The 13,024-nt window shown below is 50.3% G+C and overlaps 1 protein-coding gene across 1 annotated transcript in view; it reads left to right on the top strand.

The window, feature by feature from the left end:
- DNM3 (dynamin 3) overlaps positions 1 to 7,574 on the top strand; it is a 155,096-nt gene extending 147,522 nt beyond the window's left edge. Inside the window, exon 21 of the mRNA XM_014309328.2 lies at positions 7,147 to 7,574. Coding sequence (XP_014164803.1) covers positions 7,147 to 7,210 — 64 coding nt within the window. The 3' untranslated portion in view covers positions 7,211 to 7,574. The remainder of the gene's footprint in view (positions 1 to 7,146) is intronic.
- Positions 7,575 to 13,024: the final 5,450 nt, after the last annotated feature.

The raw sequence follows: 13,024 nt of genomic DNA, 5'->3' as shown, positions 1-13,024 counted from the left end.
GGGTCAGAGCACCCACAGACGGGTCAGAGCACCCACAGACGGGTCAGAGCACCCACAGACGGGTCAGAGCACCCACAGACGGGTCAGAGCACCCACAGACGGGTCAGAGCACCCACAGACGGGTCAGAGCACCCACAGACGGGTCAGAGCACCCACAGATGGGTCAGAGCACCCACAGACGGGTCAGAGCATCCACAGACAGGACAGAGCTCCCCAGGTCAGAGCTCCCTGCTCCGAGCACTCCTGTCTGTAGGGCAGTGCACAGGGACAAGGATGGGTGGCTCAGCAGCAGCTCCTGATCAGAGCATCCCCCTGGGGGAATCAGCTTCTCCTGAAGCACCTGGCACTCTGCAGTGGGGAAGAGCTAATGGGGAGTTCTTCCCTTCAGGTCTGCACCGGGCTTGAGTGGAAATTCAAAGTAGGCCAGGGTGCAGTGACAGCGCTGGTTCAAGGGGGAAACGGGGCTTGGGCCTGATTGTGGTTCAGGTTTGGTTTGACTGATTATATCCAGGAAATCCTCCCACTGTGCTCTCCAGTTTCTGATCCTGCTGTGTTAAATGGCAATTTGGCTAAATGGCATTATTTGAATCCAGTGGGCTGCATTTAACCTGGTATTAAAATGCATGTTTGGGCTTTTAAATTTGATATGAAGACAGCTGTATGCATTTTCCCTTGTTTGTCAATTGCATACATATGATACAATGTTTTCAGTAAGCGCTAAACAATGCAATGTGAGGCATTTCAACAAAGGAATAATTTAATGCAACCCAGCAGAAATGCAGAGCCTTAGAAGTGGTTCTTTATGAAACTACAAATTTTGGAAATGAGTCCAGAAGACCTACACTGGAGCAACACAAGAAACAATAGTTAACACAGTAACATTTTTCCTGTAAGAAAAATACACCATGAAGAAATTATATTTTGCCTATTTTTTTTTAGTTTGTTGATTTACTTGAATGCTTTAGTTGGCATATTTTGTATTTGTTGCATGGTAGGGATTAAAACTCTCATTTCTTCACCAAAAGAGAATATTGTCACACAAGATGCACTTTGAGCCAAACGGGATTTTTTTTTTTGTCAAGTGTAAATTTGTCTCACATATTTTGTTCCAGTTCAAAGAAAATTAACACATTGTTACATTCTTTTCATCTTCAGTTTAGCTTTAGCAGAATGAGACACATTTCCTGCCTAATCTTCTTCAGAGCCACCAATGTCCCTACTTGCACAGGTGGAGGATGGGTTAGGAAGGGCTGCACATTTGTTGGGGCAAATTATTAATTTATTATTATTATTATTATTATTATTATTATTAAAATTTATTAATGAGCTCTGCTGGAGCTGATGGGAACCAGCCTCAGCTCCCACCTTGCTCAGAGCCTGGGTGCAGCCATGAGCTCTCCTGGTGATCTGGGCTGGGTTAAGGAATAGAGAGAGAGTACCTGGTACTTCCTGCTAAAGAAAGGGAGCAAAACCACCCTGTAAGGCATGGATTGGGATAAATGCAGCACCAGAGCAGGCTGGAGGGTGCTGGACAGCTGGGTGAAGGGAGCAGGCTGAACAGTCTCAGGCTGTTTGTCCAGCACACAGCAGTGCCGGGCAGGACTGTGCGAGCTGTGCAGGCAATGTCAGCTCAGGCTCTGCGTGGGCAGAGGTGGAATGGAGCAGCAACAAAATAATACTCTTTGTAACTGAGCTGAGGGAATGACCTCCGCACAGCCCTGAGGTGGCTCTTCCTGCACTTTTGCACAGTTTGTGTTACACAGCTGCCAGAGGGACTGTCTACAGCTCCAGCAGAGCTGGGTGTTATCCTTGGGGAAGGGAGGGAAGGATAAATGCCAACCTGGACTGCAGGTAGGATGTGCTTGGAGATCACACTGCTGATAACTCTTGCTCTGGGGTCTCTTATCAGAGGATGTCAGAGTCCAAATTAAAATGCAGGGGTTTTCAGTACACAGGAAAATTAAACAAAGGCACCTAAGTCTTCCCAAAAAATCTGTGACCCTGTAGCACTTCCTGAAGTTGATAGAAAAATGCATTCATAGTAAATGAATGAATCCAGCAGCCCTGGCCACGACTGGCATTTTCAAGACTGGCCATTGATTTAAAGCCTCAAAATGTGCCTCAGATACAGGCCCATTGATAGGGCTACAGTTTGCCCAAGTATGCAAGAAGCTGCAGATTTTCCTGCTCCTGCAAGACAGACCTGAAGCTGCTGCAGGCTGCTTTCCCCAGTCCTGTGCCTGAGGGTCTGCTCTGTGAGTGTCCAGGCTGGGACTGACCCCTGAAACCAGGGAATAACCACCCTGCCCTGCTGGTTTGCGTGGCTCCAGAAGGCAGCGGTGTGTGCAGAACCCCCAGGCTGTGCACAGTGATGGGTGAGAGGGTAAAGCATGGCAGAAATGGCAAACCCATGTCCTCCTTCCTTCTGTGCATGCTCAGGGGTGTCTGGCTTTGGTGTACGTGGCAGTAGGATTGTGGTGTGTATGAGCACGTGCATGTCCATGTCACAACAGCCAGAGCTGTGGGTTTGTGCTCAGGGGTTTGTGCTCAGGGTTTGTGCTCAGGGTCTGTGCTCAGGGGTTTGTGCTCAGGGTCTGTGCTCGGGTTCTGTCTCAGGGTTTGTGCTTAGGGTTTGTGGCTCAGGGTTTCTCAGGGTCTGTGCTCAGTGTTTGTGCTCAGGGTCTGTGCTCAGTGTTTGTGCTCAGGGTCTGTGCTCAGTGTTTGTGCTCAGGGTCTGTGCTCAGTGTTTGTGCTCAGGGTCTGTGCTCAGTGTTTGTGCTCAGTGTTTGTGCTCAGGGTCTGTGCTCAGTGTTTGTGCTCAGTGTTTGTGCTCAGTGTTTGTGCTCAGGGTCTGTGCTCAGTGTTTGTGCTCAGGGTCTGTGCTCAGGGTCTGTGCTCAGTGTTTGTGCTCAGTGTTTGTGCTCAGGGTCTGTGCTCAGTGTTTGTGCTCAGTGTTTGTGCTCAGGGTTTGTGCTCAGGGTCTGTGCTCAGTGTTTGTGCTCAGGGTCTGTGCTCAGGGTCTGTGCTCAGGGTTTGTGCTCAGGGTTTGTGCTCAGGGTTTGTGCTCAGGGTTTGTGCTCAGGGTCTGTGCTCAGGGTTTGTGCTCAGTGTTTGTGCTCGGGGTCTGTGCTCAGTGTTTGTGCTCATTGTTTCTTCTCTCTCTCTCTCCAGTCGAAGACCGCCCCCTTCACCTACTCGGCCCACTGTAATCCGTCCGTTAGACTCCTCCCTGTTAGACTAAAAGGAGTTTCTGGCATGTCACTCGTTGTTAACCAAATATGTGGAAACAAATTGCTTGGTAACTGTCACAATAACCAGTGTATAGTCGCATGTATGGACATCTCTAGGCAAGTAACCGATTTTACTGATATTCTCTGTCCATTCTGCATTGTTTATGAGGTCTTCAATGTTTGGGGAAGGTCTGTGCTGCCTTGACTTTTCCTTCTGCAATAACTGATGTTAGCTAACTTACTGACACATATCTCCACCCAGACAACTGTGCTCACAGTCCTCTACAGCAGCTGGAGGGCTTGACTCTGTGTGTCTTTGTGCATGTGTTGATTTGATCTGCTGCTTTGTGTTCCCTCTTACCTGAATCTTGCTTTTATTTGTACCTTCTAGGTTTTCTATTTTCTCTTGTAACGGCTAAACTGGGCAAAGAAAAGCCATGTGGTTTCTTACCAAGCTCTTCTGAAGGCCCCACACTTCCAGGTCTCTCTTGTAAGAGGCTTGCTTCTCCTATAAACTGTCCTTATCTGAAATTGAGGTTAATGGAGTGTTTTTAAACAAGCAGGGTGTGCATGGGACAAGGCATGTTTTGCTGTATTCCCATGCTGGCAGCTGCCATGCCAGGTTGGTTGGGTTGGTGAGGAGCAGGCTGGGGTGCCCCAGCTCACAGGGAGCTGTCCCACCCCCCAGCCAGGAGGGGACAGGGTGGTTTGGAGGGCTGGGCTGTGACACAGCAGCTCCCTCTGTCCCTGCTCCCACTCCTGCTCCCACTGCGCTCCTGGGAAGCGCTGCAGGGCAGTGAGTGCATGGAGATGTGCTGTGTGCAGGACCCAGGGAACTGAGCACTGCTTTTGGTCCCTTTGGGACCCAGAAGGACACAGAGACACAGACACATGCACAGCTGGGCTGGGTCCCCCTCCTGTGCCCACCATGGGAGCTCCAGCCTGGGCTGGCAGCTGAGCTTCCCAAGGGGTTTGGATGTGAGATATTTGTGATATTTTCACATGCCAGTCAATAAAGTTTCCCTGTGTCCCCTGTGTAAAGATTTTTTTTTGCATTACATGGTCTTTGCACACACCTTGGTTTACTGTTGCTTTATCCAGCTAAGTTCTGGGAAATGCTCAGCTGTGCATCCTAGATTATTTTAGCAGCTGCTGACTTGCAGAGGTGCTCTCTGCCTCTTGTTTTGCACGTTATAAATTAATGCATTATAAAAACCTTTTGTCTTAACTGCATTACTTCACTTTAAACACTTAGGGTCAGTGTCACCCTTAAAGCTTAGAACTTACTGAGTTAACAGAATGAAACTAGAGAGGAATTTGGCCTTGTTCCTTTAGAAAATATGAATTGCTGCTATTAAAATTATGCAGGTTACAGATCCCTTGGCAAAGCAATTGGTGGTTTCAAAGGCCCCCAGTACAATCAGTCTAATAAATGTATTTATTGAGACTGCTTGTAGGGCTCCAGTATGCTGTAGCCCCATGGTTAGGAAGAATCCAATCAAAGAGGCACAGCAAATGGGGGTTTAGCCTGTTAGTTCCCAGGCTGCTGATTAGCTGTGCTCACCAGTGCAGCAAATCATGGCTCAGCCTGCAGAAGAGAGACGAGCTTGGGACAGCATCATGATGTGTGTGTTAGCTTAACTTCCATTTCCTGTCAGCCCCACACTTGTGCCACACTCCTGGGGAGTCTGGAGGTCACACGTGGGGCACGCTGGAGATGGAGTTTGTCAGAGCCCTGGCATCCTGGTGATCTCAGCAGGCTGCTGCTGTTTGTTTGGGGAACAGGCCCACAGCTCCAGTGCCAAGTGCACAGAATCAGCTTTCAAGGAAAAGAAAAGGTTGAAAACACAACCACCCACAGTCATACTAATTTTTACTACAAAAAAACCCATATTTTGATGATTCTTCTTGTCTTCTGCACAGGCTTTCCACTGCTTAATGCTCTCTGCTGTAAGCTGTGCTGCATCTGTTGGATACATTTTTGTAAATAGCCACAGTAGCCCATGTTGTTGCCTTGCCAGCACTCCTGTATTTCCAAACAGGTTAACAGAACTCTGCTACTGACTGGCAGCTGCCTGCTGATGGGAAGCCAGGTTTAATGCCTGAGCCACAGAGATCACTGATATCACTTCTGATATCAGAATATCAAATTCTCATACTCACTCGGTGATAGAAGAGCAGGATGGATGGGTCTTTCAGCAGCCTGGTCTAGCAGAAGGTGTCCCTGCATCCATGGGCTGGGACCAACCCAACCCACTCTAGGACACTGCAAGGCCACGCTCTGGGTTTGTCCCACCACAGCCCAAGGACTCAGCTTAGCTGTCCTTTGTCCTTTGGGAAGAGCATGACCCCCAGGAGCGGATTCAGGCCAGTGTGGCTGCAGGGGACACAAGGGCAATGCTGGTAAGTCAGGAGCCTCAATTACATGGCACAGCTCCTGGCCTAAAATGTGCTTTTAAAAGCTCCCCACTTGAGATTCCCTGATTTACTTTAATGCTGTTTCTGCCAAGCATAAGGAAAGAGGTGGCACAACTGAGCACTGTCCTTTACTCTGCCCCCAAGAAACTATTTCTCAGCAGTACTCCTGAATTGTAAATAAAGCTCTCAAGGGTGGATTTACCCAAAAGAGGAGGAGGCACCATCTGGTCCTGTGCTTGATGCTGAGGGTGCAGGACACAGCTGCACAGCCCTCCTTCCTCTGCATCCTCATTCAGATCTCATCTAAATCTGGCCCTGGGCCCTAAATGCAACACTTTTAGGTGTGCAGGTTAATAAAAAACCATAAGCACAAATCCAGGGTTTGATGATTTCACCTCTTCTTGCGTATGTGCTTGTGAGAATAAACCACAGAAACTTGTTTCTAGGAAAACCACTTGAATGCTTCCCAAGAAATTGCCACATCCAGCTGAGTAAGTACTGTCCTGCAGCCTTGGCCCATTTCCTTCTGCTCTAGAGTGCCTGGAATGGGTTTGTTTGTCCCACTTACTCCTGATGCTGGCTATCCCATCCATCCTGTCCCTTGTTCTTGGAGGAGCAGCCTGGGCAGCAGCTCACTCCATGCCCAAAGGAAAGCAGGACAAGCACCCTGTGGGTCTGCCAGAGGGACTGAGCACCTCTGCAGAGCCACTCAGGTGGGATGAGCCCGGCCTGAGCTCTGTGTCTGAGGAGCACAGGTTGCTCTGCCCTTGTCTGCTTCCCTCTGGCACAGCTCTGCTTGCCAGGGCATAATGGAGCAATAATGAAGCAACACCAGAGTTTCTGCTCTTAGGTGAGGTGCACAAAGATCTGGGTGGTGTAGTTGCTAAGTTCCAGGAGGGTGCTCAGCTAATACTGCATTTAGGCTGAGCCTGGATCTCTGCCCAGGGAATATTCCCACCTCACCCCACTGTGGCTGACCAGCAGCTGAAGAGCTTGTGTGTGCTGTGAACAGCTCTGGGCCTGGGATCTCAAGGGATCTTGTGCTAGGGTTAAAAAGATTGTATGTTCAACAAAAAGGCTTATGTACATAGTTAATGTGTGTTTATTTTATTGCTGATCCTGTTGCACTTTCTGAGTAAGCCTCCTAAAAGTAGATTATTTATTATATTAAAGAAGATACATTATAGGTTATGGCATTTCGTGTTCAAGTATAACATAGAAAATATGATGCTCCCTGTTGCAGACAGCTCCACTAACCATGATGCGTACAGCATATTGACATTCCTGACTAGTTCTGTCCTTCTGTCTTAAAATAGCCCAACCCTCCCGACCTGAGAGCAGACCTGCTTTGTCCCTGTGCCACCAGGGAGCCTCCCGGTGCCCTCCTGGCACAGCTCCTCCTGCTGTGGCGCTGGCCCTGCTCCCAGGCGGGTGCAGAGCAGCTCCCTTGTGTAAATGAATGTCACTCTGCCTGTCTTTCCTCTTGCTTTGTCTGCAGGCGAGCTGATGCCGACGGCTCCTCCTCCCGTCCCGACAGCCCTCCACTCTTGCTTGATCTATGATTTGTCCCGCCTTGCCGGCCGTTTGCTTTACTGCTGTCTCTTTACTTTTCCAGGACAGGCTAAACGATGACTTCTTTTTTATAAGAAGCAAACGCTTAATTTAGCACTGAATTTTCTTTTTTTTTTTTGTTTTTTTTTTTTGTTTTTTTTGCTCTGTATGTTAATGCCCTGTTTGATGTGAGCCAAAACATCTGCCTTTGGTTTCGTAATCTGTAAGTGGTTCCTGGTGTTGACCTTTGAGCACAGCGAGTGGATTCCCGAAACCGTGGTCATCACTGAGCATCACATACACCTGCTGTAAAAATGTTATGCTGCATTTCTGAACCTGAAATAAACTGTCATTCTTGATGGGCTTTTATTATTACTTTCTGCATGTGTATGAGTGGTGTCTTCTGTCTCTTGCACCATCATCTCAGCATTCCACAGTGCCTCGGTGGGGACTGCAGGGAGGATTGATTGGAGGTGCTGCTGTGCTGAGATCACTGGAGATGTCGTTAAAGGGGAGGGGGAACCCGTTGGGAAGCATTCAGCCTCTCCCCTGCAAGGGGCTTGGAGTGCTGCAGAGATGTTGTGCTGGGAGATGGATGAATGTTTTACAAGCAGTACCTGGGGTTCACTGCCTTGCTGGGGAAAGCACGTTCAGAGGAGTTTCAGAGCTGAGCAGAAGGCCAGACACAGTCCTCCAAAGCAGGAGCTGGAGTTAAAATATACCTGAAAGGGATTTCCCCCTAAAGATTGTGTACAAATGTGCAGATGTCCTGATTCCTCAGTTCCTCCTGGAGATCAGGATGAGCCAAGTGTCTGCAATCAGTGCTTGGAGATGGTCTGTAGGGCACAAAGAACACAACAGCTTCCTCTGGGAACCCCACAGTGCCTAAGGGGATCCTTAGGTTTTGGGAAAAGAGGGAGCAAAAGGTGGGATGAGCACAGCAGGAACATCCCTGCTGTATCCTGTAACATCTGGAGATTTCTTTAGTGGTCATCAAGGGCCGGGGCAGTTTGTGCCCTCCCCCTGAGGGAACAGCAGTGTCCCACGGGTCCCCTCTGGCTGGAGCCTCTCAGGTCCCCCTGCATGAGCCTGGAATGTTGGTCAGGAAGAGATCAGTGCCCTGTGCTGGGTACCAGGGCAGCTCAGTGCTCAGTGCTGGGTACCAGGGCAGCTCAGTGCTGGGTACCAGGGCAGCTCAGTGCCCTGTGCTGGGTACCAGGGGAGCCCAGTGCTCTGTGCCCTCACTGCCCCAGGGCTCTCCAGCCTTGTTCTGTCCTTTCCCAGCAATGTCCCCTCCTGTCACCCCAGGGCCATCCTGTCTGATCATTCCTCATTTCATCAGAACCTCACAGAAGTTCTACTCAAGAACAGTGTTTGAAGCAAATAATGGTGAGAATTTTAAGGCTGCCTGGGGAAAAGCTCTTGCAGAGGGTAGAATTTGCTGCAAGAAAATTAGAAAGGCTGTGATCAGTGACCTGCACACCTGGGATGGGATTGTTCTGCTTCTCTGGCACTGGCAGGTCAGAAGGGAGGGGTGAGGATGAAAGCCAGGCTGTGCTGAGAGCCAGCTGATTCTAATCTTGCTCTTGCTCTTTTCCTTAATATGCATGTTCTGTGCCTTTTTCTCTTAACCCATTTTATTAAGATAATTTTGTATATGAGTCATTTTATTGTATCTTGGCCTTTTGTTTTAAATCTCCCCCTCTCCCTGTGATTTTTGGGTTATTTTTTGGTTTTCTCCTAGGCGACCTCCACCAGCTGTTCCAGGAAGATCATCCTAACACACACATTTCTTTTGTGTTACATGCAGTGTCTTTTGTTTTTGTTTTTTTAATCCAAAATTACCTTTAATTTGCACTAGCCTATTTGTAAATGAAAGATTTTATTTTCAGATGTCAATGATAAGCCTGGATGTAAAGCAAATAAAATTCTGACTACCAAAGGAGTGTGTCCTGTGTTTCTGTTGAAGGCTCTACTCCCTCTTCTCACATGGAGACATTCTTACCCTGTGGGAGAAATTACCTGGGCTCTGTGGAGCCTGCCACCCTCCAGGGCTGTGGAGGGAGGGATGCACATTCTGCTGGAGTTCCAGCACTTGTGAATGCATTCAGCACCAGGATTGCTCCATACAAATGGCTTTGAGCAGGAAGAACAGAGTTCCAAAACATGTCCAGTGCAGCAGCAGCAGCACCTGGCTGAGCGGAAACTCGGAGGAGAAGATTGCAGCAGTCTCCAGACAGTCCCTAGACTGATTAATCTGCACAATTATAAATAAATTGCAGCTGTTCTGTCCATTTCCTTCAAGCTAAGCCTCTGAATTCCTTGCAAGCCGACCTCACTGGAGCATCTGAGCTCAAGCAGCTGTAAGGAGCTACCTCTGGGATTCCAAATGTGTCCATCCCTGTGGGAAAGGGAAAATCTGGGATTTAGATGATGTGCTTGTTTTGGGTGCCAGAGAAGTCTGTGAAGGGTCAGTCTGAAAAAGGGGGAAACAGGGATTTCACTGGCTGTTTTCCCTCCCAGGAAAGCCAAGGGGGTATCACAAACCATGCAGGTAAGCCAGGGGGCACCACAGGGCACTGGACTCCACCTTGGTGTTTTGGGGCCCAGAGCAGAGGTTCCTGGGCAGTGGGAGCTGATGGTGAGAGGGAGCTGCAGGGCTGCTGCTCAGGACGGGCAGAGGAGGGGATGAGATCACTCTGTGTGTGCAGAAGGTGACAGCCAGCCTGAGCTTGTTTTCCAGCCTGGTCTGGCACAGCTTTGCTGAATTTGGGCAGTTCCTCTTGCTGCAGCTGATTCAGGTCCTGCTGACCTCCAAAATATCCAGGGAGCTGCTGAAGCACCTGCATGAGCTGGTAAATAGCAGGCACTGAGTTTGCTCAAAATAGAAGGGAATACAAGCCCAGAAAGCTGTGGACTTACAGACTTTTTTCCTTCTTCTCACTTAGATTTGGTCTTTTGGTAGAGTAGAAGAGAGAAGCAGCAATGGTGAAGTAAAAAGTGGGGGAAAACCCCAAACCCTGCTCAATACCTTTGAACTGCATGTGCTAAACTGGGAATTGCTGGGACTGGGCCAGGTGCTTCCCAGTACCCTGAGACAGGGAGAAAGGGAGACCTACAGCTGATCATCCTAAACTGGAAAACAACTGGAAAACAACTGGATCTACAGTTCCAGCAAAACAAGTGTCCCAAAAATGGAGTAGCTGAGGGTGGCTGCAGCTCTCAGCTGGGAACCCAGCAGGTGCTGAGGCAGAAACCCCTCAGCAGAGTTGAGGAATTGTGCATCTCAGGATTACTGCAGAAGCAACAGTGTTTGCACTGGGGAGCTCTTGAGGAGGTTCTGCCCATGCCTCAGGTAAAAGGGAAGTGGGATGGACTGAACTTTATAAGCTGCTTTTCTTCCAGGTTGTTCAAAAATCTGTTCTGCACTGGGGGAAGGTCTCCCTGCAGTCCCTCTGAGCTACAGCACCAAGAGCAGATAAAAGGTGGATGATGTTTTGTCTCAATGGCCTGGCCACAGCACCCAACCAGGAGCTGCTGCTGGCTCCACACATTAAACTGAAAGGCACAAACTGGTTTCTTGGAGTATTTTATGGTGGGAAATCCTCCACACAAATCTTTACCTTCTTACGAAATATTTAGTAAAAAATACTGACAATTGGACTCCATATTCCATGGGTTTATGGCAGCCAGTTCTAAAATCTCTTCAGTAGAAAGGCACGGGAGCTGGGAAACCCTGGCACACTCTTCAGCATGAGCTCACAGGGTGGCTCTCTGAAGAAGCTGTTTCACCTCACCTGTGCTGCCTGCAGCCTGCCCTGGTGCCGTGGCCAGGGGCAGGAGGACAAGGGTGACATTGCAGGGCAGTGGATGGCTTAGAACCAAAATCCTGGTTTGGTTTCCTGATCAAAGAGCCAAGCTTTGTTCTTCACAGGCTTCCCAGCCCCAGGCCCCCACGTGGGGAGGGATGTGGCCCCTGAGAGCACGGTGTGGGTGGCTGTCCCTGGCCTTTCCCTGCAGCAAAGCTGCAGAGGGATGGAGGTTCCAGCTGGCACGTGTCAGCAGCTCCCCCAGGAGCAAGGCTGATCCCCAGCCACTTCACAGCTACTCACATTTGGCCAGCTTCAAATCAAAAGTCCCATGGAAGGACTGATCTCAGTGGACTGAACCTTCAGGGAAAGAAACTTGGAATGCAAAAGAACGTTTAACCCCTTAGGGTTGGTTGATGAAGTGTTTGTGGCATCAACAGCCAGGAGCCACTTCCTGGGTCTCAGTGGGGCTTTGCTCAGGGAGCAAATCCCCAAAGGGCATCCAGCTTTACTGGGTCAGTGTAGAGTTATGGCCAAATCCTGCTCTGTAGAGGATATTCTGACCTCAGGCGTGCAGACATCCCAATAATGGCCGTTTATACAGCAGCTTAAATAGCAACAGCCCTGCAGAGCACGTGTCCTCAGGAGAAGGTCAGGGAAGTCCCAGGGAAACCCTGCCTGCCCTTTGTGTCTCCTCTCCTCTCCCTGGCTCCCTTCTGCATTCCTCCTTCCTTCAGGTCCCTTTGTGCATCCCGGCTGTGGATTTGGTTTCCATTTCCCAGGTTAGGGTGGGCAGGGTGGCGCTGTGGGCAGCTGAGGGGAGCTGAGCCTTTCCCCAGGGGATCTCTGGGCAAGGGCTGAGGCTGTTCCAATCTATTCCTAGAATTCTGTGGTTGGTTCTGAGGAGGTGAAGGGAAGGATGGGGCAGGGCAGGGAGGTCTGGGGCTGTGGGCAGCAGGCAGGGCTGGGTGGGACACAGTGTGCATCCCCTGGAGCTGGGGATGGAGCCTGCTCTGGGTCCCCAAACCTGCACAGGTCCTGCTCGGGCTGAGGGCAAGGGGGCAGCCTGTGCCCATCTCCAGCACCTGAAATGTTTGAGTGGTCAATGCCTGCAGTTTTCCTAACCCACAGCTGCTTCTGACAGTGTGAATTTGGGAAAGGTGCTTTGTGGGGAAGTATTTCCCCCTGGAGGAGTGTGTGCAACAGAAACTCTGCTTTCCTGCAGCCTCTGCTGTGATAGCCAAGCAGACAAGATTGGGTTTATTTTTGATTTACATTCCAGCCTTGCCCCTGTAGCAATGGGCTCTGTGAATCTGTTTGGGATGGATAGCAGCGTTTCACTGGCATTAGCCCCGTGTCAGATGGGACATCGGGGTCACTGAGCAGCTTTCTGGGAAACCCCCCTGTGAAAAAAGAGCTAAAAAATGTCATCGTGACTCTGAGCATCTGGCTGGCTGTGCTCCCCGCGAGACCTGAGCACGGCCTCCAGACTTCTACAGCTTTTAATTAAAAGCAAAATGAGATGTAGTCGTTACCACGACGACAGCAGCACCATGTAACACTTGGCAGGAGCAGTAACAAAGCGCTGGAGGTGTTGGGGACTCCGCCGGGGGCTGCTCATTTCCGAGAAAGGAACGCCTGAAAAGCGCCGGCTCGCTGGCAAGGGAAAATCGAGCAGAACGCGGCGCTCCTGCAGCTTTTCCCAAAGAGAAATTCCATCAGCACCGGGGCGGTGCCAAATGCAGCCCTGGGAGATGGGGCTGGGGCTGCTGTGGGCGTCCCTTGGCTCCGGGGTGGCCGAGGGACAGGGACGGGCACAGGGACAGGGATGGGCACAGGGACGGGGACAGGGATGGGCACAGGGACGGGGACAGGGACGGGCACAGGGACAGGGATGGGCACAGGGACGGGGACGGGCACAGGCACAGGGACAGGGACACGGACAGGGGAGGTCCCAGCACCGCGGCTGCCCGGCCCGGCCCGGCCTCCAGCGGGACTCGTTTGGCGGGGCGGGCC

This window comes from Geospiza fortis, unplaced genomic scaffold (assembly GCF_000277835.1).
Source record: "Geospiza fortis unplaced genomic scaffold, GeoFor_1.0 scaffold5, whole genome shotgun sequence".
Taxonomy (NCBI): Eukaryota; Metazoa; Chordata; class Aves; order Passeriformes; family Thraupidae; genus Geospiza; species Geospiza fortis.
The sequence above is the reverse complement of the archived record's forward strand: the minus strand, read 5'-3'. Positions and strand labels throughout refer to the sequence as shown.